Source organism: Poromitra crassiceps (assembly GCF_964638095.1).
Source record: "Poromitra crassiceps genome assembly, chromosome: 3".
NCBI classification, from domain to species: Eukaryota; Metazoa; Chordata; class Actinopteri; order Beryciformes; family Melamphaidae; genus Poromitra; species Poromitra crassiceps.
In genome coordinates, this window is record NC_139625.1 from 52,797,780 (window position 1) to 52,823,127 (window position 25,348).

General features: G+C 41.9%; 1 protein-coding gene across 2 annotated transcripts; it reads left to right on the forward strand.

Annotated features, from left to right (window-relative positions):
- Positions 1–5,891: 5,891 nt before the first annotated feature.
- chico lies at positions 5,892–18,766 on the forward strand. Of its 2 annotated transcripts, none has more exons than XM_083634405.1 (7): positions 5,892–6,171; positions 9,341–9,438; positions 10,179–10,242; positions 15,644–15,688; positions 15,862–15,924; positions 16,283–16,363; positions 18,512–18,766. In XM_083634405.1, the coding sequence occupies exons 1-7, from the start codon at positions 6,145–6,147 to the stop codon at positions 18,749–18,751; spliced, it is 618 nt and encodes a 205-aa protein (XP_083490531.1). In that variant the 5' UTR covers positions 5,892–6,144; the 3' UTR covers positions 18,752–18,766. The 2 variants fall into 2 exon arrangements, with proteins under 2 accessions (XP_083490531.1, XP_083490532.1); XM_083634406.1 differs by having other exon boundaries at positions 16,283–16,357.
- The last annotated feature ends 6,582 nt before the right edge of the window (positions 18,767–25,348 follow it).

A 25,348-nucleotide genomic window follows, 5' to 3' on the forward strand; every position in this document is an offset into this window, starting at 1 on the left:
CTTAGTGTACCTGACACACTCGCAGGTTGGGCCACAAGTAGCTTATTTGACTAATAAAAGCTGTAAGTAAAACACACTAATGCCCGGAGGTGTGGCGAAAATCAGCGTAACATCTCCTGTGACGTCATACCCGGACCCGCGTCACTCAGCCGTCCAATCAGACACACTTCCTGACGGTGACATGGTGGTCATCCCCATTATATCAACACAGGACGTGCTTCTGTTTACTTTTTTACTGTATAGTCACTTTGTTTATAAAAAGATTGCTTGCTGTCGAGTGGTGAGAGGAGGGGGCCTACGAACCTTCTTTCACGGAAAACGCACTCTGAAGTCTGCAACCGTTGTTGTTTGTGTATATTTGTTTGTAAATACATATACACAAAAAACGCTCCTGTACAAAAAGGCTCTGTGGTACACCATCTTTGGCAAAAAAAAAGAGAAAAAATCCACTTCTTTCGATAGCGTACAGTTTTTTTCTTTTCTTATGACTTTATGGTAGTATTGATACTGTGATTATGAATTTTGTTCACTTGATTAATAGGACTACACGCAGAGCTGAGAGAGGTATTGAGGAAATGATGGACAAGGAGCAATAGTCAGAGAAAAGAGGTTTCAGTCACCAACCTCTTGAACCCTCACAACTCCAGCTCCACAGTAATACTAACTAGGGCTGGTAAGATTCTTCACAATATGGTGACAAGATGATTTTAAAAAGAGTAATTCAAGTTTTTTTTTTTATTTATCTAATTTATGGACCAGGTTTGAAGGTGTTGATAATTTGACTGCTTATGATTCTGTCATGTTGAAGTGCTCCTTTCTCATGGTGGAGCCTACTTGAGTCTGAACTGCTGTAAAAAAAAATGTCTGGTATAGTATGGACTTAATCTCTGCTTTCTCTTTCTATTAAGACATTTCCAGTTGTACTTGCCATTGCATCTCCATCCATAATAATACTGTATGGTTTCTTTAGGAGCCCTCATATTTGTTTTGTTTGATTTTAAAAAGAAACTTGTATTTCCTCTTGGTTTATAGACGCAGCGCTGTAATGCATACTTAGAAAATGTACATGTACAATACGAAAGTAGGTGGAATTTTTTTTATCAGTGATTGAAGACCTACGTGGTCCATGCTTGCTATTTGTAATTTAACACAAATTATTTTTCTTTTCTTTTTTTGCATTGTTTATTTCCAGTTTTTGAAGCTTGCTTTGATAGTGCCAGTGATGTGCAGATATTCTTTTTTGGTCTTTTGACCTTTTCTACAGGCGACTTATCCTTCATCCTCATTAAGGGCTATCACAGTGCATCAGGCAGACAGTGGGGAGTGGAGTATAGGACCACAGTGAACCAAGTCATCCACTCATCCTTGTTTATAAATGGACATTACTTATGTGCTGTAAGAATTGTAGGCAGGGTTTTAATGTAAACATAAGGTGTGTAGAGAGAAATGACCAACACTAAGCAGTTTATTTTATACGTATATTGTATTTATTTATCTGGCCCTCAGATGAAGATTTTCCCCCTGACCTCCACTATTCCTTGTTTCTTTGGTCGCATTATCAGTGTTACCTGGAGTTGACCTCATGCAGTATAGAAACACTATTCTCAATAAAGGATCACTACTAGTAAGACACCACTAAGTATTGCATGTTTCCCCACAGTATTTTGAGTCCTAGCTTGATGGCCAACACACTTTAAACTGCCATTTTTTTCTGCTGAAAATGACACTAGACTAGCGCTGAGCAAGCAGACAGCCAATGGTTAGACAGAGATAGATGGGTAGATCAGGATGCCAGTATTGAGCTGATGTCCAAGTATGGATACAGAAGTATTTAACTAATTGTGAGAACATTCACTGCGTGTGTTGAGTACAATTTGCTTTAATGCTAACGCACATGCTGAGAAACGTCCCCCCAAGTCACCTTCAAACTCGGCACTATGACTGTGGTACAGTACATGGTCAAGGGCTGTTCATTTTTGTTGGGTGGTTTTTTGCAGTGTTCTGTCTCACTGTGTGAGCTGGGAAGAAGCTAGAGAGTCTTTCTGAAACTTGACACCCTTTCTCATCCAGTGAAAAGGCTGGATTCCCCCCACACACAACACTTTCCCCTTTATTGCCTTGAATAGTGAAGGCTGTTTTTAGACCTGGCAGCCCCTTTAGCCTTACCTAGCATGCTCTGTGACCATTAGATGGCTGGGGTTGCATAATGTACCCTTCTGTGGGCCTGTTGGTTTTCTGAGTTGGAGTAAGGGGAATCATACTTAATCTTTTGGAGATCAACGTGCAGTTAGTGCATCTTCAGATCTTAAAGCGCTTTTTTTTTTTCTTTAAGTGTTTTTCATGCTTCTCTCTTGCTCTTCCCTTTGTATCATAAGAAAACATTACCGGAACACTATTGTATTTAGCACCGCTTGATTTCTTTTTCATTTTCTTTTTCACTCCAATGAAACCTGATGGTCAATTATGTAGTGGTGTATAAAATTGTTTTTTTCTTTATTTTGTATGTAAACTAAATGTAAATTATGTATTATACTGAGTGTGCCAACCCCACTCTCTAGAGCCAGGCTCTCTCTAAGTGCCAACGCTGTGGTCATCATCAAAGGACCGCCACCTGAGACGGTCCCCCTTTTTAAAAACACACCAGAGACTAAAAGGATAGATGATTAAGTACACACAAAGACTTTATTCTGTATTTAAGATTGAAGATTTAAAAGATAATCTGTTTTTTAAGAAACTGTAATTATAATTGCATGTGCTGTTTATTTTGTGTTGGAAGTGAGGGCTTGGATGTTTTCATTGATGCTGAGCCCTTGATGAAAGGGTTGAATCGGTTGTTATCGATTATTGATTTACATTACTCTTGCCATATTTCTTTGTTTTTTATGTGTTTCATGTATTTGTTTCAACCACTGTTGCCTGATCCTCATTCAAACATGAACATGACGTATGATCATTGCCGCCTTCTAAGAGAGAAACATAATGACAAGGTATCTGTTTTAAATTGAAATAAATTTGTTCCTATACTTGCTGATGGTGTGTGTTGAGTGGGTTTCATGATTGTTTTAGTTAACCACTGTTAATTTTCATGTCAACTCAAGACATCGTGGGAGTTTATTTGAGATGTAAGAGAGGTCACTTTATCACTATATTATAACAAATATACATTTTGTCCCAGGCAGCACATAGGACAACCATCCAGCAACTGAAGCACATAGATTTTTTTGTTTTATTGTTTTTTTCTATTATAGTAAAGCCAACACTAGTGTCAGTGATATGCTTTTCTATGATTTATGGAACAAACAACCTCCAATGAATTCTAATTGGAGAATACTGTGTTTTTGCCTTTCTGTGTTTCTGATCCCATCACTGATTGTGTCCAGCTCATCTGAGCCACAACCATTTAATTTGGTCTCATCAGATCAGATATACCTCATTAACTAAGCCGGGGGAAAAATTGACTTTTTACATTTTTTTGCCATATTTAGAGGAATATCTAATTTTAAATTAACATTAGGATACTGTTGTGATGTAATTATTCAGTATTTTGTCCTTTTCTCACTCATTCAGAGCAAAGAGGGAGATATATAGCATGATGATAATGCTCTATATCTCCCTATTTGCTCTGAATACACCAGTTAACATGACACAGACTTAACATGATAGAAATATTATCAGCAAACTTAATGACTAGACTAATTATTCTGATCTGAATGGCATATATCAAGAAACATTGACTCCTCTCTTTGTTGTATAGTGGGAGGTGCATTTTTGAGTAGGCTATTAAAATAGCATGTCAAGTTCACATTTCTTTATTGCCAGATTAAACAATTCGTATTGGTTGTTGGTTGGTTCAACACAACATGTGCATGCATGCGCGCTTCTTCTCTAGCCTACAAGCATGTAACTTCCTTGATTGTTATTGTTGATAATTCTATTTAAATAGAAAATTATACATTTTCATTTCCCGAAACATTCTTAAACAAGAAAGGAACATAGTGCACTGCAAAATATTTTCAATTACATTTGTAATTTTTTATTAATTTTTTTAATCTAGGGGGTGCACCCCTACTTCCCGCGGCCCTGCCTCTTGCATTCTTTACAATATTTGTGTATTTATTTTCTTTGCCATCTTCAACAGTATACACTGAGTAAGTTTTAGGAATGTTTATCTAAACTGAAGCTTACTTGACAGGGCAGAGATACTGTTCTAGGGTCCAGCGATGGGGACTTGGACTTGAGACTTGGACACTAACACAGTGACTTGAGACTTGTCCTCAAAGACTTGAGACTTGACTTGGACTTGGTTTGGGACTTGTGAACAATCTTTCTTTTTCTTTTCTTTTTTGTGTGCATTAATATTAAGGAAATGTATACTAATGACATATTTAATCATTGCTGCTACTGTATTCTAATAGATATAAGGAGTGAGGATAATACAGCTTTGAATTCCTTAGTTTTAGCCAGAGCCGTATAATAGAAGAGTTCCGACATCTCCATTCACTCCAATGGACCAGTTTTTTTCCAGGAAGTAGAAAGTGGAACTCTTCAGTAAAAAAAGCAGCACTGTCGAGTTGCATCAAAATAGACAGTGTTGTACTTTGAAAGGGTTTTTCATCCCTTGAAATGAATCAAATTGTACATTATCGGCTTTATTTTAGCATGCAAAAGTAGCGCGAGACCCATTCCTGGCTGTTCATTGGCTAATGATTCTTGCATTTTGGTCCTCCGCTGACGCCACTCTCTCTCTAGAGGACACTAGTTTTAGCTACGTAGTGTTCTAAGCAGACTGGATGGCATGCAGCTGATGATGGAAGGCTCATCTATAGGGACTTGAGACTTGACTTGGACTTGCCACTCAAAAACTTGAGACTTGACTTGGACTTGCCACTCAAAAACTTGAGACTTGACTTGGACTTGCCACTCAAAAACTTGAGACTTGACTTGGACTTGCCACTCAAAAACTTGAGACTTGACTTGGACTTGCCACTCAAAAACTTGAGACTTGACTTGGACTTGCCACCCAAAGACTTGAGACTTGACTTGGACTTGCCACTCAAAAACTTGAGACTTGACTTGGACTTGCCACTCAAAAACTTGAGACTTGACTTGGACTTGCCACTCAAAAACTTGAGACTTGACTTGGACTTGCCACTCAAAAACTTGAGACTTGACTTGGACTTGCCACTCAAAAACTTGAGACTTGACTTGGACTTGCCACTCAAAAACTTGAGACTTGACTTGGACTTGCCACTCAAAAACTTGAGACTTGACTTGGACTTGCCACTCAAAAACTTGAGACTTGACTTGGACTTGCCACCCAAAGACTTGAGACTTGACTTGGACTTGCAAAAAATGACTTGTGAGCATCTCTGCTAGGGTCCATGCCATGTGCCCTGCATGCATGGGTAGGACCTAAAATGAGTTGCCCAGTCTCTTGTGGGCATCCATGTGACAAAAACAGCAATATCATCCTGGGTTTTCAGCAGAAGAGACATTTCTCATTTGCCACACTCGCCCCCCTTCCCCCCCACACTCACTCCCCCACTCTGGAAGAGCTCTTGATGTACGCCTGCCGAGCATGCTGCCGAGCTGTCAAAAGGGAACAAAGCCTCGCTCTTGGCCAATCCCGGCGTTTGACTGCTGCCTAGGCGGGCACACGGCGTGGTCTGCCCAAAACAGCGGTGGGTTCCATAATAACGCATCGCTGCCTTGAATGAGCCGGCGGTCCTCTGTGCCAGACCTACAGTTCAGTCCTGGATCACACGGGGCGCCCGTTCCTCGACAGCTCGGTTTATTTTGTAGGTGATGCTGCTCTTCTTTTCAAAGCAGAGGAATGTCAGGGGCTCATATGTCAACATCGAGGATCTCCCCAGAGAGGCGTATTCCAAAAACCTGATGGCCCTTTGAAGACGCATTATTTTTGTTACCTACACCTTCGGGGCAGTGATTTTCCTGCAGGGATTGGAAGTCGATCGGATCTTAGTGCAGTGATACCTAGATAACGTTATTTAAACGATGACAGAGTATAGAGTGATAACAGCATTTTCAATCATTTAAAAATAGCTGGGTATCTGTTAGCTTAGCCAACCAGCTAGCCTGTTAATTCAGTTAGTCCAAGGAAACACGGTGAAATCCGCTGTTGACATGATGTTTCCTCAATCAAGACATTCGGTAAGTTGATTAGTTTAACGTGTCCAAGTTGGCAACCAGCAATCTGAGTTAGCTAGCGCTAGCCAGCATGAGCTGATATTATTAGCACTAACGCTATTTAGCAAAGCCTGTAAGCTAATAGCAGTAACGTTACGGGGTAGCTAACAACTAGCTTGCAACTTCAAATGAAAAAGAACACACGATTTTTAGCTGTGACGCTAGTTAGCTACGTAGCTGTAATGCTAGCTAGCTAATTCGCCTGTATTTTTGAGCAAACACAAGATTAGCGTTTGCGAACATTTTTACAGCTCCGTTTTAGCCAAACTTGCAAATTCAGTGCATTGACTGAGTGTTACGGTATTGTAAGTTTGGCTTGAGGAAAGTTAGCCTACTTCAGACCCATATTGTGTACGTTATACTTATTCCAAACCCAAACTGCACACACGCAGCCCCACTTGGAGCAGTAAGTTCGTACACTGCAGACATATAGCCTCTTCTGCCCTGTGGCATTGTCTACATCAGGTTTTCAAAGTATGAGACTGTGGGCCTCCCCACACAAAGCTTGGAAGAAGGCGCCCCCCTCGACCATTTCCTGTATGCCTATGGGATCATGATTAGCCTATTGATCCCATAGGCATTCAATAATTGTGCCGATATTGATATCCTGATATTACTGTTTGACATCAGGCTAATGCACCAAATACATTAAAATATGTCTGTCTGAAGGCATTTATTAGTTTATTTATACGTTTTTGTCTCTGGGAAAGTGGGAACAGTCAAATTAACCAAAACTACTGAATCACTGAACTATCTCTTTAATCAAATCACACACATTCAGGGTATTCTATGTGATCTCCTTTGATAACTAATGTAATATTTTTTCAGTTCCATTCGCTGAGCCTCCCCTGAAACTACAGTTTGTTGGCTGACAGGGACTTGACTTGAGGCTCTTTCACACACAGATCGCGTAAAAATTGCCGTTTAGGAGTCCCGCAAAGCTCGCACCCTCGCCACAGAAATTGCTTTCACACAGAGCCAAGCAGCACGGCCACATCCCCGTGCTGCAGTGTACTTTCAGGTGAAATCCCCTGCTCCCGGATTGAAAGGCGAGCGGAGGGATTTCCAGCTCCTCCTAGCCCAAATGAATATTTTCATAGGTTAGTGTAGCCTAGGCTACTGTATGATGAACAAATTAATTCAACAACAAGACTTCCCTCCTCCTAGTAGGTGGGCGGGCAGATCGATATACGATACACGACCACCCGCATATCAAACAGCTGCAGTCTGCATAACGTTCGTCGGGGGAATAGTATAGGCTATAAATGCACATGACTACTTAACGTTAGTAGTTTTTGTAAGGGAATGCAGTCAATGCACAGAGCTGATTTCGAGAGAGAATAACCTCAGACCAACTCGCCACAGACAGCTATAGCCCTCTGAAGCTTATTATTATATCCGTTAATTTTACCTACTAATGTCAACATCGTTTGAGCATAAAGCCTAACCGCACGGAGCATTCCTCCTGGCCTCCCTGCAGTCATGATTGTATAGGCTACTTTTTTTACTTTCACTCCTGCACTTTCTTGATACATGAGGTGATTTCCCCTGTAATTTTTTAATGAATGAGCTGACCATTCGCACCTTTTCCGGCTTGCTGCGAGACGCTTTCAAATGGAGGCGGGTTGCCAGGTAACCCGGCGCTGTTACTACCTACCGTCGCGGGACAAAAGGCGTAAAACAATTGTCCACCAAAGCGCGTTCACGACTTTCACATCGGAGGCGCAAATCCTATTTTCCGTGCATTTTTCGGCTTTCAAGGCCGGTGTGAAAGAGCCTTTGGAGAAGGGATAATGTTACATCTGTATTTCAGTGAGTTGAGACTAGGGATGCACCGATATGAAAACTTTGGCCGATGCCGATAACCGATATTAAGATTGCTGTTATGGCCGATAACCGATATTTACCGATGTCGATATGATCTGTATAAAAACACATTTCTATGATAATAAAATGTTGTACATACTGAAAAACACATGTAAACACTGAATTTGAAAAAGTTATACATTTCTTTATTTCAAAAACATTTGTAAAAGCCCATAAATCATAGATTTACTCCATTATTTCATCTCAATGTGAAGAATTTGGCTGATACCGATAACCGATATTAACATTGCAACATCGGACCGATACCGATATGTTAAAAAATGACTAACATCGGCCGATACCGATATGATTGCCGATATATCGTGCATCCCTAGTTGAGACACAGCATCGGTTAATAGAGGGCAGCCTGCCAGCATTGGTTCTGAGCATACAGTCTATGGGTCTGAGGTAACAGCCCAATGTATAGATATGCAACAGACTTGGATTAAAGCATAGCTGAATGCAGACACTGAAGATGGATGGGTGCCCTCATACCATGACTTGGCTGTAATGCTACTTTAACATTTTTCTCCCCAAACCTATTTGCACTTACTTTTTAAGCACAGCACAGCACAGCATTGCAGTTTTGCATTGTGCTGCCACTGCGCTTTGAAGGCAGACCGTCGCCCTCTGTGTGTGTAACCGGGTGACTGCATGCTCTCTCTTTAGTCCAATAATCCCACTGGAAACCTTTTGCCCTTGTGCCACTTATTTAGAGAGTAATAAGGTTTAGGGCACTAGATTAAACCCTGGATTACAGTTTTGGGCTGGGGGTTTTGAGTGTAGTCCATCTCTCAACATAACCAGACTTAATGCATCCTCTAAATACCTCTCACATATGCTCTGCATGGGTGCACTTTAATCTACCCTGCTTTAAACATATTTTCCAAATCACTGCGCCTTTTATTCCTGAAAGAGCTCAGTTGGTGCGTTTGCAGTGACAGTATGATGGTGTGTATTAATTATTAGTCCATGACATCTGTAAAATAAATGTCATTGTTCAGATTAGTCCAGAATAATCGAGGCCTAGTTGATCTGCATTCCCCTAGTTGTGGCCAGCTATCTCTCTGTTACTAAACAAACCGTAACACACACACTTATCCTCACACATGTGTTCAGCAGCAGCAGCACACAGACATATCCGCCCCTGGCCTGATACTTTCAAATCCCTTTCCTCAGCCCAGTGTGAGAGACTTTCTCCTTTAGATGCGGGTGTCTGTGTGACATAATATCACATCAACTGTGTTGTTTTGTTATTGTTTCCCAGGCATCCTCTCAGTCCAGTCAGCCTCTCAAGTTCACCACCTCTGACTCCTGTGACCGCATCAAGGATGAGTTCCAGTTCCTCCAAGCACAGTACCACAGGTACTGAAACAAACATGCACACACTTTAGTTATTTTTTCTTTGTTTATTTTACCCCAACAAATGTAATTCATTTACATGAGATTCAAATTATTACAGAGGCTCATCATGGCTTTACCGGTAATCAACCCACTTTGTATCATTAATAATCTCGGTGATATAAGCACATGGGCAGTGTTTACCTTCTCTCTCTGTTTTCCTCACGGAGATCTCCCATTTCCTCCTCTGGCAAAGCACTCTGTTCCAACGCGTCACAACGGGGCTGCGGAAGCTCTGCTGGAGAGGCAGAATCTGCTGCTGTTATTGTTTATTTTTTATTTTTAAGTATGCGCACATCCATGGAGAATTGCATGGAGAGCCTTAACAGGCCTTAATGACTTGCAGCTGGTGGGGGCAGAGATTCTGCAGGCAGCAGCCGGAGCATTTTTCTCCGTGAGGTAAACGGAGAGAGAAGGTAAAACACTGCCCATGTGCTTACATTACTGAGATTATATATGATACAAAGTGGGTTGATTACCAGTAAAGCCATCCTTTAATGACATTTAGGGCCAAAGGAAGCATCATATCAGCCACATGGCCAGGCTGTCTATTATTGCAGAGACTTGCAGAATTTTGCTAGTCCTTTTGTCCTTTTTTGAATAGGCTTGCATTGTGTAAGCTACTAACACGTTTGTGAACATGTTAGAAGACCTAAATGCAACATGGCCCTAACTGTTGACTGTGTGCTATTTTCTCTAACCAGTTTGAAGTTGGAGTGTGACAAGCTGGCCTCTGAGAAGTCGGAGATGCAGCGTCACTATATCATGGTGAGTGGCATTTGTCACTACCCGATTTGCGCAACTGGGCGATTTGCACAATGCATGCATGAGCGGGGTCCACCATCTTGCACAGCTATGTACGGCGAGTTGGATAAACGTCTCTGTCGTATCCACGCAAATGTTAACAGTAATGTTTAGCAGGTAGTGTTAGTGATCTGTAGCTAACACTAGCAGCTAGCAAGCTAATGATAGCGTTGATGTTAACTATGCTTCTCGGTTGTGCATTGTGATAATTTGAATGAGTGAAAAGTAATGTGCTCTCTCCCCCCCCCCCCCACACACACACACGCACACACACACACCGCCACTTACGGTGGGGTTGGGGGACCTTTGAAACGGCACACACACATTATCCTTTACAGTATATGTTTCAGATAACTCATAAAACGTTGTTACCAGATACATTGACAGTTTGTTATTGTCAGTTTGAATCAGTCACGGTAGGGAACTAAAACAAATTACTACCGGTCCGCTAAGTAAACAAACTGGCCAGGGGAAGCAAATCGGGAAGTCCAAACTCAATGCTAATATGGTTTGTCCAAGTGGGGTAGCCGTACCTAGCTATCCAAGATGGCGGACCCGCTCGCGCAGCATATTTCTGGAACCCACCGCAGATTTGGGCAGACCAGGCCCTGCACCCGCCTACGCAGCAGTCAAGCGCCGGGATTGGCCAGGAGCGAGCCTTTTGTTCCCTTTTGACAGCTCGAATCCCAACAAGTCCCCCCCCCCCCACACACACACACTCTCTCTGCGCCCAGCCAAGTGATTTCATTAACCAGCTGAATTACTCTTGATAGCGCGTCATGTACATTCCTTAATCCGTTTATATAAAAGGGAGCAAGTGGACAATATCTGTTTCACTGGGAAATATCTGTTTGTTTCATTTTTTGTCCCACTGATGATGTCACAATGTCTGACATCAGTGATGTCATCGGTGACATAGACTGTCCTTCGTGTATCTCGAGAAGTGTTTGTTGGATCGACTTCAAACTTGCGTTAAGGGGGACCTGACAGAATGCAGTGTGTGTGCGCGGGGGAAGTGCCCACGGGGTGGTGCATGGGGGAACGGGCACTGCTCTAGTCAATATTAACCAAAATCATCTTATGACATCACAGATGATGTCATAGGCACTGATGATGTAATAGGGATTGTGACATCATCAGTGATGTCATAGGCATTGTAACATCATCAGTAGTAACAGTGATGTCATCAGTGATGCAAAGTTGGGCAAATGTGCGCTGCGCATGCCAATGGATAGAGCAGGTGATTGTGCACTACGCATGCCAATAGAGCAGGCGAGGCCACGCAGTGGGCGAGCATGGATATATTCAATCCAAACTTTATTTCAGACTCACAAGAGTCCATACAGAAGTAAAAAGCCATTAGATGAAACAACAGTTAGTCATTCAATATTTTTGTTTACTGTATGTGGATATAAATGTAATGCAACAACTTGCAATTGAAATATATATACGTTTATACATGTATATATTTTTTACATTCACCAGGGATTAGTCATCTGGGGCCACATTACAGAAACTCCCTATCTTATGTCTTAAGTTAGGATAGGACTAGTTTAAGATAGGATTTTTTCTGATTTCCTATTACAGAAGCAAATCCTAACTAACTTTAGGAATCCTATCTTATCTTGCTAAATCCTATCTTATGTCTTGTTAGGAAATCCTAAATACTCATCCAGCATCGGTTATCAACGTTTCTGTCTGTTACCCTAGCAACAGACACCTCCTCCTTTCTCAACTTGCGGGGGGAAGTAGGAGCGCTAGTAGCCTGCTGGCTGGAAAGTTTTCAGCCACCCTCACACGGGAGGTGAAATAGAGGGAATGGCTAAAATAACAGAAACCGTCTCTGCCGTTCCTCCCCCCTTGGAAATTGTATGTACCGAGGAGCCAAATTGCTGATGGCTGTTGCTACCTCAGTTAAATTACGTGACATAGCAGGCTGAGATATTTTGGATATGTCGGCCACTTCAGTTTGAAAATCTCCCTTCGCAAAAAACCGAAGTGCATTTGTAAGTTGTACTACAACCGGCAGAGCCCCGTGTCGCCTAGTCGGTCTCTCCAACACAGGTCTCAGCTCCTCGGCTAGCTGCAGTATCATGTCCCGGGGCGGTCTGTATCGATTAACGAGCGTTCTGTCATCAAAACGCAAAACGTCATTCGGGTCCCGCATGAGCCTTTCGGCAAATACATTGCGTCTGTTGACATTTTGTTGGTTTTGCAAATGTAATAACAGCACAGCCATAACGTAGGTAGGTAGGCTATAAATAGGCTATAAATTATAACCAGATGCAAGATGGCTGTTGTTCCAGTTGAAAATAGCGTAAATTAGTTAGGACAGCATAGCTGGCATCTTAAAGTTAGGAGAGCTTTTTTAAGATTTTGGGGAGTTGGGACGCTTCTGTAATACGCTTTTCCCATTTTAAATTAGGATGAGAATATTGACTTAGGAACTGTTGTTCTGTAATGGGTGTTTTCCTAAATCAAGTCCTAACTCTAATTACCATGGTTACCAATCATTTAGGATTTAGGATAAATTTGGAATTTAGGAAGTTTCTGTAATGTCGCAGGTTGTATCCTAACTATTTAGGAGTAGTTATTTGTCTAATTAAAACATTGGTAAAAAATATATGTAAACAAGACAATTCATTAACTCAACCACATGAGCAGAGTGCAATTATCAAGACTGCTAAATGAGTTGGAATTTCGTAGTTAGTTTAAACCTCTGACAACCCCTTGTTGCAAAAGTGGATTTCACACCAGCATACTCCAAACCGAATTAAATCAACAAATAAATAGATAATAGATAATACACGTGATATACGGCAGGCACACTGCAGAAGAAACCACTACAACTGTGACAATATGGCTGGCGCACACACTGCAGAAGTTGGCGGCGGAGCTTTTAATCCAGGCTGAGGCCTTGTCAAGGAAGCGCAGCCGGCTTGACTGCTGCGTAGGCGGCCACAGGGGGCGGGGTCTGCCCAAATCTGCGGTGGGTTCCATAATGACACGCATGCGTTGTGAAAATCACACAGTTGTGCCGATCGGGTAGTGACAACATTATCTCATGTCAGTGAAACCCTACTGTTTTATCTGTAGTATCAGGTATCCCCTAAAATACCAAGGTATAGATATTTAGCACTGTGTTCCCTCAGACTTTGCTCAGTGGTTTTTGGGAATAAATTAGGTTCCAAATCTTTCCATGTTTTTGGTGTGTTTTAGTGTAAGTGCACATAACTAGTCTTATTTGGCTTTGTCTGTATACATGCAGTGCGCTTATGTTGAGCACCATGTAAACATGATGTCTTGGGTTCGAATCCGGCCCAGGACCTTTGTTACATGTCACTCCCCTTTTCTCTCCCACTCTTTCCTGTCTCCCTCTACTTTGAATTGTATAATACATGCAAAAAAATAACTTGCTCATTAAAGGAACACATTTTCAACCGGCTTTGTATCATTACATTAGTAGTATTATACTACCGAAATATACTACTAGTATATGCAAATTATGTTTACCTTCCCTCGGTTTCCTGCACCTAGAGCTCCCTGTTCATTTGCCGGCCGAAACGAATCGCATGTCGGCAAATAAATGGGAGGCTCTGAGTGCAGGCAACATGGAGGAAAGGTAAACGTTTACCGTAAATTCCGGACTATAAGACGCACCGGTCTATAAGCCGCAGCACCAAAATTGACTATTTTTTTCTTCTATAAGCCGCACCGGACTATAAGCCGCGGGTGTTTTGATGTTTAATTACCATATGAAAGGGTTCGTGCACAGAGAGGAATGTCGGGAAAGAGATCGCTGTTTGGGGAAGCTCCCATTTATTAACATTTCAACAAAACAAAACAAAAGTCAGGTCACTAATCCCCAGACAAAATCACACAACAATAGGCTACCGTATATGTGCAGCAAACCTGTAACCAGAGAAGTCAAGTCACTAATCCTCGTCTTCCTCTTCTTCCTGCGTACTGAAACCACCAAAGTCCTCATCTTCAGTGTCGGAAACGAACAGGTTCAGGGTGGCTTCGTCAACCACTCTCCTCTCTCCTTCATTGTCACTCAAAACCAACGAACTCCTCTTCATCACTGTCGGCATCGAACAGCCTCTGAAGCCTCTGACGGCCCTCAGCGCCAGCTGTGGCGGCGTCATCCTTTTCATCCCGCAGCAGTCCAGCGTTTTGGAACCCGTTGGTGATTGTGGATGTTTTCACACTCCTATAATATTCCGTGATCTTCCTTTGTGTGAATTCGCCGAAGTTTGTGATTTTCTCCTGGTAGTCGGGAGGGAGTTGTTCAGTAGTTCTCCCCCGGACGGACAGTCCCTTTCGTCTCATGAATCGGTAGCACCAAGATGGCCCACCTCTGAAATGTTCAATTTTCATCTCGGTGGCGATTGTTTTGGCCTTCAGTCGGATCTGCACCGTGGAAACGCCTCGGCCGTCTCCTCTCTGGGTCAACACCCAGTCCTCAAGGGAATCTTCAAGTTCCGGCCATCTGCTTTTGTGGCCTCTGAAGGACTTTTTTGTCTTATTACACTGAGACAGTTCCTCCTGCTGCTGCTTCCAACGTCTCACCATTGACTCATCGATGCCCAGGGTACGCGCTGCTGCTCTGTTTGTTTCTTTTAGTGCGAGTTCGACTGCTTTCAGCTTGAAAGCTGCGTCGTGTGACTTTCTGCGTACCTTCCCCATGGTAAGTGAGAGAGAGACTGCTCGTCTTGTTGTGATTCCGGGCTGATGAACTTTGCTTACCGTAATTACCATATGTAAGGGTTCACGCACAGAGGGGATTGTTGGCTGTTTGAGGAAGCTCCCATTTACCGTATTACCGTAACATTTCAACAAAACAACATAACACAACACCTTTGTTTATTTCGACAGTGCACACAGTGTCCGCGGTGTGGTGAAAAGAGGGCAACAGAGGAAATTAAAACAGAAGTGGATTTATAGGTAGAAAGAGTGCTAAAAAAGAGAGATTTTATTTGTATTTGAAATTTTTTTTCTGAAAAAATCCATAGATAAGACGCACCGTTATATAAGCCGCAGGGGCCAAAAAACGGGAAAAAAGCCGCGGCTTATAGTCCGGAATTTACGGTACATATACCGGTACTACCAATATTGTAATGATACAAAGCTGGTTGAAAATAGGAGAAATCACACTTTAATTTTACCAGGCGAATACAAATAATTCTGATTTGGGCATTTATTTCACCATCCTAATTCTGAAATGAGTACTATACCTCGTGTGTGTGTGTGTGTGTGTGTGTGTGTGTGTGTGTGTGTGTGTGTGTGTGTGTGTGTGTGTGTGTGTGTGTGTGTGTGAGACGTTAGCTTATCATAAATGTTGTCTTTCTCCCTCTTATTGTAGTACTATGAGATGTCATATGGGCTGAACATCGAAATGCACAAACAGGTAAACAACGATTGCCATCTCTTCTACAATGCAGCATTACCTTACAGATACTTCCCTTGGTGTGCTTTGTCCAGTTATGTGTCTGATCACTGTGGTTTGTCATCAATAATGCTGTTTAGCCAAGGTCTGGTAGTCTGCTGGTCTGACACCCCCCCCCCCCCTTTTTTTTGCAGGCTGAAATAGTGAAGAGACTGAATGGGATTTGTGCTCAGGTGCTCCCTTACCTGTCACAGGAGGTAATGACACTGACATTTTCATGAATAACTAACCTCCACCAGTTTCTCTCAACATGCAAATACACTGGCCACATGCTGATATGCACCTGACGCACTCGAAACCCCCCCCAAACCACTTGCCTTATGGAATCTACATTCGGGTCATGTTTGACAGCACCAAAGTTTCTGACAATCTTAACATTTAGTTATTTATCCTTGAAATAACATAAATAATTCGTGAATCTGAAATGCCTGACTTCGTCTTGTACATTGTCCTCATGATTTCCAGCCAACTCCTCATGTACAATCATGTAATGTTAATGCTTGGAGATCACTCACAGCGGTGTGTATGAGTGACCATGTGGTGTCTTTGTTCCAGCATCAGCAGCAGGTCATGGGCGCCATAGAGAGAGCCAAACAAGTCACACCGCCCGAGATGAATTCCATCATACGGGTACGAGTGAGTTTATTTTTACTATCTTTGGGGGGGGGGGGGGTAGTGTGTGTCTGTTTATTTCCCAAGAAAATAAATTTCAAAGTCATATCCAGTAAGTTGAGCTGTACAATAGTATTTTGCAAGCTTGTTATTAGTTTATTCAGTACTGAATAGGTTTCTTTTTAGCAGGAAAATGCTGTTATGGTGTAGCTACATACAGAGCAAGTGAAATATCCCCAAAGAATGATGCAGGCACACTTTGGGCCATTCTGTAACAAGATGCATGGTCCTTGCAGTTGCATTTAAAATTGGAGTGTAGCAGTTATGGCCTTTCACTTTTAGAAATCAGACTAAATAGTTGTACATGCCATGTTGCCAAAATGCATCATCCTCCAAATTTAGTCAAAATCGTATGAGTTGTGGTCGGGATATCACTTCTTTTTTTTAAAGGACTTTTACATCGATCTTACATGGACATAATATACATGAAAAAAAGACGAATAAAAGAACAGAAATACAAAAACCACATGCATCTACAAAATCATACAGGTATGATTTTGTAGATGCATGTGGTTTTTGTACATTCATACATATTGTTACCGATCGGCACACAACTAATATCAATATCAATACAATTACACACATCTTGTGCTTATATGAGAGAGGGACCCTAACAATATACATACATATACACCCAAACATATACACAAACCCACTACCCCCTCCTCACAGGACCCCCCCAACCCACAATGTAGGGACCAGCCTTCTGCCTCAATAAAATTGTCCCATCTTTCTAGATATCCCTTAACATCATCATTACGCTGTGTAATATAGCCTTCCAAAATAAAGTAACGTTTAATAAACCTTCTGAAATAATATTCAACGAATCTGCATCAGCAGCTGTCACAATCTTTCAAATATTTTTCCTATCAAAATAATCATATTAAAGTAACTGCTGGTTTCTGTAACCTCACCAAATATCACACACAAAAAATCAGGTCGAAAGCATAACTTCATTGTGTTACACATCTTCTGAACCTCTCCAGAAAGCCGACAATGACAATACCAAAAAAGATGCTCTGTTGACTCAGATTCTACAAAAACTACACTCATCTGTCTCAGCAAAACTCCAAATCTTGATAATAAAAAAAATACATGACTTTTTTAACTGAAAAGATCTTAGTGTCTACTGTTGTTTTTAAAAATAATTCATTAACACTGGACTAAAAAACGATATAAAACAAGACGTTTCGGTGTTCATCCAAACACTCCTGGCATGAAGTCACATGTGTTTGTCATGTGACTTTTCTTGTGTAGATTTGTTTGCCAGAGTTACTTCCTGCTGCATGTACAACTGATGATGGTGTCTTGTTTTATATCGGGGCGGCTGTAGATCAGGAGGTAGAGCAGGTCGTCCACTAATCGCTTTGGATCAAATAAGTCGGTGGTTCGATTCCCGCCTCCTTCAGTCTGCATGTCGAAGTGTCCTTGGGCAAGATACTGAACCCCAAATTGCTCCCGATGTGCCAGCACCCTGCGTGGTAGCCTGCCACCATCGGTGTGTGAATGGGTGAATGTACCTACTGATTGTAAAGCGCTTTGGATAAAAGCGCTATATAAATGCAGACCATTTACCATATTGTTTTTTAGTCCAGTGTTTAAAAAAAAAAAAAAAAAAAATTAACTTCTATTACCTGGATGTCTGAGAAATGAACTTACACAGACCTACTGTTTTATACATGAAGTTGAACGCTTGTACTGTATGGAGTAATGCTTCTAGAGATTAAATACAATTTGTAAATAATTTTGTTGATCTTATTTCCTTTGAACCATTTTTGATTTTTTTGTAGCAGGCTGGCATACAAGCAACTTAGTCATCTCACTATTTATCTTTTGTTTCCAATATTTTCCTAAAGGAGGAATCAATTGATTGTAAGCATGAGGAATAGGTGTAATTTTCCAAACTCTGGCGAAACAGGGCGAAGACACATCGAGTTTCATCAAAATCAGACCGAATGTCTAATCATGATCCATAGTCCATGCTATACGTACAAAATGTGTGGACATCTATTGCGTAAAAGTCAGGTTTGGTGCCAGTTAGGTATGCACTCACGACACCTATTTATACTGAGTCCTTTCTGTGTTTGTGTGTGTTTTTTGTTGCCGTTCCAGCAACAGCTCCAGGTGCACCAGCTGTCCCAGCTGCAGGGCCTGGCATTGCCCATGACCCCGTTGCCCCTAGGCCTGACGCCGCCCACCCTGACCCCTGTCTCCTCCAGCTCCGGCCTGCTCTCCCTCTCATCCATCCTGGCCAACCACTCCCATGCCCAGGCCCAGCTGGCTAAAGAGGACAAGGCCCGGGAGGCAGCGGAGAGGGAGCAGAGAGACGAGGACGGAGACAAGTCCGACTAGTACAAACCATGACGAGAGGGGGGGGAGGAGGGGGAGGCGAGCGGAGGGGTAACGGAAAGGCGGGGATCATAGTCTTAACTGTAAATGGAGATGGATGTGAGTGTGGGGATTTCTCTGCAGAGGGGCAGGAGTATCAGGAGTATCGATCGAGTTGGGATGACATCAAGCTGCATTGGGAAGAGAGGATGGAGGTGAAACTTGGGAATGGTTTGGATGTGCAGAGAACGAGTGGCTGAGAGTGAGATTAGAGTGGATTGTTAATATTATTTAGTGGTAATAGACTCAGTTCAGGCTTCTAGTCTTTAAATAGATGCTTTTTTTTTAGTGTAAGCCACTATTGTTAGGCTTGACCAAGGTGAAATGTTGAGTTTTTCCCTCAGTGAGAGTTAAAAGCCCCTTTCAGATACAAAGCGACAACGGCAGTACTGCACTTTTAAACCCACCATTTCCAATGCCTTGCGCCACGCCACGAGCAAAGCATGGGCGCGGTGGAGCGCAGGCTGCTCGGTGAGCTCACTTTGAGTGCTGTGACGAATACCCGTTGCCGTAGAGACTAGTGCAATGTGCGCTGAACCCAGTGGCAAGCGCAGCGCAAATCACTTTGTATCTGAAAGCCCCTTGAGGATGAAAGCTAACAAATGATTCCGCCTCTTGCAGGATTATATGTTTCTCACTCCTTTTCCACAGACCTCTATTTCTCACAGTTGCTTTTTTTATTTTTCTAATCAGTTATTAAAAGTAAATCGGTTTTGTATGTGATTTTTTTCCCCTCTGTCCTCTTTTGTCCCTCTGCTTCTACCCTACTGGCCCCACTGTCTGCCAATCACAACAAGGAGTATTAATCGCTGCACCCTCGATTTCCCCCCTTACTACTTCCCCTCCATTTTGATTGGGCAATCTAGGTGCGTCATCCCTTTCCCCCAAACCTCTTGACAATACATTGCCTGGAGCCGTTTGGACAGTGATGCCATGCATTTATGCACTGGGGGCCAAATTAAGTCTTGAAACGTTTTTAAATTGAACTGGGATGTTTTAAAGGGACATTTCACGTTGTCAGATGCATTCAAACCTTGATCGCCCACTAGTGTTTATGTATTCATATTTCAAACCACTGGATGCATACAACTTCGCTATGTACCTCAATGGATTTTTTTTTCTTCCCGAAAATGATAGAGTCAAAATCATAATTTTCCCAGCCAGGTGAGGTTAATTTGTGTTTGATTTGATAGGCCTAGCTGCTACCTACACTATACAGTGTGATCCCTCACTCAACTTTAAATCCGAAGAAATCCATCCCCCCCCCCCAAGCATTTTGTTTCATGAAGTTAAAGACAGGCTAATTAGATATTCAAAATGTTTGTGCGTGTGCTAGAGTGAATGTGATGGGAGAGAAGAAAACACTTGATTTTTTTTTTTTTACCATAAAGCACCTTTTGTATTTTCCTTGCCCCCTGCTCCTGCCCCTCCCCCTTGTTGGTCCACTCTGACTGACCAAGGCAAACTTGAATGGGACCTAAACTTCAGAACCAGATGGTTGTAAAAGATAGAGGAGTGTGATGTTCAGAGTACTGTATTTCTGTAAGTTAGCGTAGCACTACAGTTTGTACTGATACTGTATCAAGGACCTGTCTTTCCTATCGTGTTTGATAGCACCTATCAAGCACCTGTTTTTCCCCTTTGTTTTGGTGAAGAACATGTCACGGGTGAGTCGCTAAAGCTCTGTAAGCAACGGCGAACTATGTCTCCTCAGACTAGAGGTATTTCTAAAAGCTTCTCACACCTAAAATGTGTTTGCAGCCAAATCCAAGACGAATTGTGATTTAGGATAAATTGGTCCTGTTGCAACACCTAGCAGATTGTTGAGTTTCACAAAAAAGCTGTCACACATGAAAAGTCAAAACTAATCTCTAATGTTAATATAACTTTGATGTGTTTTTAATCAAATAGCAAGGCCCTTTTTTCCATTTTTTAAGAAATAGAAGTTCACCTTTCAGGCAACAGAGGGCAGTAAAGTTGTTTTCTTCACCAAGTCAGTTGATTTCATCAGTATGACGTTCTACTCCAAAGCCTAAGAAGGTGCAGGTTGGCCTCTTTCTGTTCACATTGTTTTCTCTGTGCTATTCTTGTCTTTAGTTCCTGATTATGGGCTAATGACTGCTACACTGTTAGTGCTAGTCGTTATTCCCCTGCAATGCGAGTGTTTTACAGAGCGTTTGCAGCCCGCCTTTATGTCTGAGTGTCCATGTGTGATGGTAGGACGAGAGTTTCTACCTTCCCTCTGTGTTCCTTTTTGAAAAGCACTTAGGTTGTGTCTCAGTCCCGCTCTCCTGGCTTTTGACTCTTTTTTTCTTCTGTCTGTGCTAGCCTTGTCGAGCCCAAACGTTTTCCTCCCTGGAGATTTGACCTCAGCGTAGCCAGAGTGCAAGTACAGATCGAGTGGCACTCTTTATGCCGAAGCGTATCTCTGCGACTGTCGGAAACCTCCTTGGCAAAACTCAGACATATGAATGGTATGTGCATTTGTTTTTGCTGTGAAGGGCCAATTTGTATACATATGAATATATCAATATACATATTTTTTAAAGCATTTTTGTATGTTTCAAAGCTGCTTTTTAATGTGTGTGTGTGAGCAAGTGTCATGGAAGACTTTGGTGTTGTATGTGTGCATTACTTGCCTATAGTAAGAGAGGCACTATATTGAATACCATGCCATTTCCCCTGTTTTTCTCTCCCATTCTCTCAGTAGGCAGTAACACTTAACATTTTTTTGAGCTTTGTAAATGTAATTTGTCTTTTTTTTTTTTTATCTTTCTTTTGTGTGCAAACAAAACATGAACATGTTTATAATGTATGTTTATGAACAATATTGTAGCCTCATTTAAACAAAAAAGAAAGTGGGGCAAAAAAAAGATGTAAAACAAGCAACTGTGTCTCTAATGAGAATGAACCATTCAGCAGTAAGGAAGCTTCTCTGGTGCCTTACAAATAAAAGACCTGATTGAAGTTTGTTTTTCTTGAGCGACTTATTCTGCCAATATGTGACGATGACTGATCTGATCTGATCAAATCAGATGCCAAAGCCCAAACTGAGAAATATAGACTGTCTAGATAGAAGGAAGTTGTACACCTGGCGGCCACACTACCACATTCGTCACAAAATAATTTCAATGTGTGTAAATGTTCAGCTGTCTTTGGTTTCCTCTTATAATTCCCTGCTCATCTCTGTGGAAGTTTGGTGGTGGAGCCGGAATCGAACCCGCTGGCTCCCCTGTGACGTCTCGGGTGGGCAACATTTTTTTTCAGAGGGCCATTACTGACTTACATAAAGTAACCGAAGGATCACACATTGGACTCATAACTGCCAAACACTCCCGATTTTCATGGATGTTTCTATTTTTAACCCTCTTTGGTAATTTCTCCTGTTGATCTCCTGATATAATAATACAAATCAGCCCACTGGCTGTCTTTTATTGACATTGAGGACCGGATTGAGATGGTCCCTGGGGCTGGCGCATTTTGCCCATGTGTGCTCTATGTGGTCCGGGGTCGACAACTGCATCGCACCACCAGCTCCTACTCCCCTTCGCTCTCACAGCTCTTCTCTAAACGCTTTTCTCTATCCTCTGGCTGTCGTGTCGCCGTTCAAAACTGAGTAAGGCTCGAAGCCACAACCTCAACCAAACTGAGTCACTGGGTCACACTTGTTAAGGTTTCTCAGAGCTTTTCAGCCTTTTGTCTGCGTGTCCACTTTCAAACTCTAAAAGAGGCTCAAACATATACAACCTCAAAAACTATCCTGCAGCTGTCAAACTCTGAGCCACTGACGCTCACAAGGTCAAGTCATTTCTGTCAGAGCTTTTCAGTCTTCAATTGAGAAGTTCTTCAAAGTCCAAGCTTTCATTGAGGCTCAAACCCCAAACCTCCAAATTGTGGTGCGGCCATAGGTTTAATTTACAACGGGGACATGTCCCCACCACTTTTCAACACAATGTGAGGCCCTTGTGTACTCAGATGTGAAATGGTCTGACAGAGAAGTCTGGAGTTTTGAGTCTGGAAATGTGTGAAATGGGAAATGTGTAGGAACCCTGCTGATAGACTGGATGGAAGATGCTGTACTCCTGAAATAAAGGGGTCAAGCTTGCACTTGCAAACTGACTCATTCAAGCACTTTCTACTCAGCTTTGAGTCATGACATGTACAGTATGTCTCCCAGCAGACATATTGAGTCATGACATGTATGTCTCCCAGCAGACATATTGAGTCATGACATGTACATGTATGTCTCCCAGCAGACATATTGAGTCATGATATGTATGTCTCCCAGCAGACATATTGAGGAATGCATTTGATTACAGGCTCACAGTGTTGCTAAATAAACAAAACCTTTGGATTAGTCACTTCTGAGATGGAGGATGAGTCAGACGTCATGCAGCCGTGATTATGACAGATTATAATTTTGATTTTTAATCCTTTACAGCTCAGATCAGATGTTGATACGGACGGATGTCTCGGAAAAATCCTTGTTGTTGATGTTATCAGTGGTTTTACAAAAATCCAACGGTGGAAAAAGTACCCAAATCCCAGTGTTGGGGAGTAGTGAACTACATCATGTAGTTGAACTACATAGTTTAACTACATTTTGCAGTAGCTTGCTGGTAGTTCAACTACATTCATATTTGCGTAGTGAGTCAGTAGTTAAACTACTGTTTGGTAATTTTTGTGTAGTTTAACTACCGGTACTCAAACTACAAACTACGATTTTGGGCAATAAAATGAAAGGAACTGTTTCTAAGGGGGGCATTGGGGGAGGCTAGACCAATAATATGTGGTCACAACCTCTCCCTCTGAAAGGAGCTGACATACACCGTGAACCACAAAGACACTGCCACTGATGCTGTATTTCTCTCTGTATGACTTTTGAAATGCCTGGCTATAGGTCAAAATCTGCTTTTAGTCAATTTTGAAATAGTTAAGTAGACTCAGTTATGGCAAGAGATTAATTTCTGGACTTCCAAAGAACAATTTAGACTCTAGATCACCTTTCTAAATTGATTAAAAGCAACAATACAGTATAACAATTTCCTGCTTTCAGCCTCACTATTTATATAATTCATGCTAATTTCCAGTTTGGGCGATTAGGTCATTATGGTAATTATTAGGATGCTAGATAACAACAAGGCATGTGGCATTGATCACATCACAGCTGAACACCTCAAATATGCAAGCAATAAAATCTGCCCTCTACTGGCCATGTGTTTTACAGGACTGTTGGGTCATGGTGTCCTTCCAGAGTCCATCACCTCTGTACAATTAGTGCCTGTCCTTAAAGACAAGGCAGGTAAACTAAACAGCATTGATAACTATAGACCTATCGCTCTGGCCAGTATCCTTTCCAAAGTATTGGAAAGAATCCTGCTTGTACGTCTTGAAATGTTTGTCTTGACTGCAGATAACCAGTTCGGTTTTAAAAAGAACCATGGCACAGACTTATGCATCTTTGCACTTAAAGAAATGATTGCCAGCTACAGTAGCCATAACTCCACTGTCTTCCTTTGCTTTATTGATGCTTCTCGAGCTTTTGACAGGATTAATCATGCCAAACTGTTTCAGAAGCTGCTTGATAGAGGCATTCCTAAGCACATTGTGCGTATACTGCTGTTTTGGTAGCCTACGCAAATCAGCAAATGCAGGTTAAATGGGGTAATGTGACATCTTCCCATTTTTCAGTTAGCAATGGGGTCCGGCAAGGGGGGATTTTATCTCCCATTTTATTCAACGTTTACATGGATGATCTATCTAGTGAATTAAATAAGTGCAATATGGGCTGTCTTATGGGTAACTCTATCATCAATCACCTTATGTACGCTGATGACCTGGTCGTTCTGAGTCCATACAGTGGAGGGCTACAGCAACTATTGAAAGTGTGCTCAAATTATGGCAATGAACATGACATAATTTACAATGCAAAAAAGAGTAGTGTCATGATAGTGAGAAGCCAGGAGGACAAGAAATTGGCTTTCCCAGCCTTTCACCTATCTGACAGTCATCTTTCTGTATGCCAGGAAATTAAGTACCTTGGCCACATCTTCACAGATAATCTCCATGATGATAGAGATATCTATAGACAGTGCCGCAAACTTTATGCTCAGGCTAATATGTTGCTTCACAGGTTCAGTATGTGTTCTGGTCCTGTCAAGTGTGCACTTTTTAAAGCTTTCTGCACTCCAATGTATACAGCTTTCTTATGGTGCACATACAAGAAAGGTAGCATGCGGAGGCTTAAGGTGGCCTACAATGATGCCCTGAGGATTCTACTTAAGGTCCCTAGGTGGCATAGTGCCAGTCACTTGTTTGTGACGTGTGGAATCCACACATGTGAGGCTCTCTTAAGGCATTCTATGTATGGATTCATGTCTCGCCTGGATGAGTCCCAGAACAGTATTATTGAGGATATAGTCAATCCTGGGAAGAGCTGTCTTCGGTTCTCGTCCAGGCTGCGTACACACTGGAGAGTCAGCCTCTATTTATGATCTTATGTTTGTTGTTTTTCTCTTATTTTTTTAACTGTATAATTTGTTGTGTGATGTTGATAATATG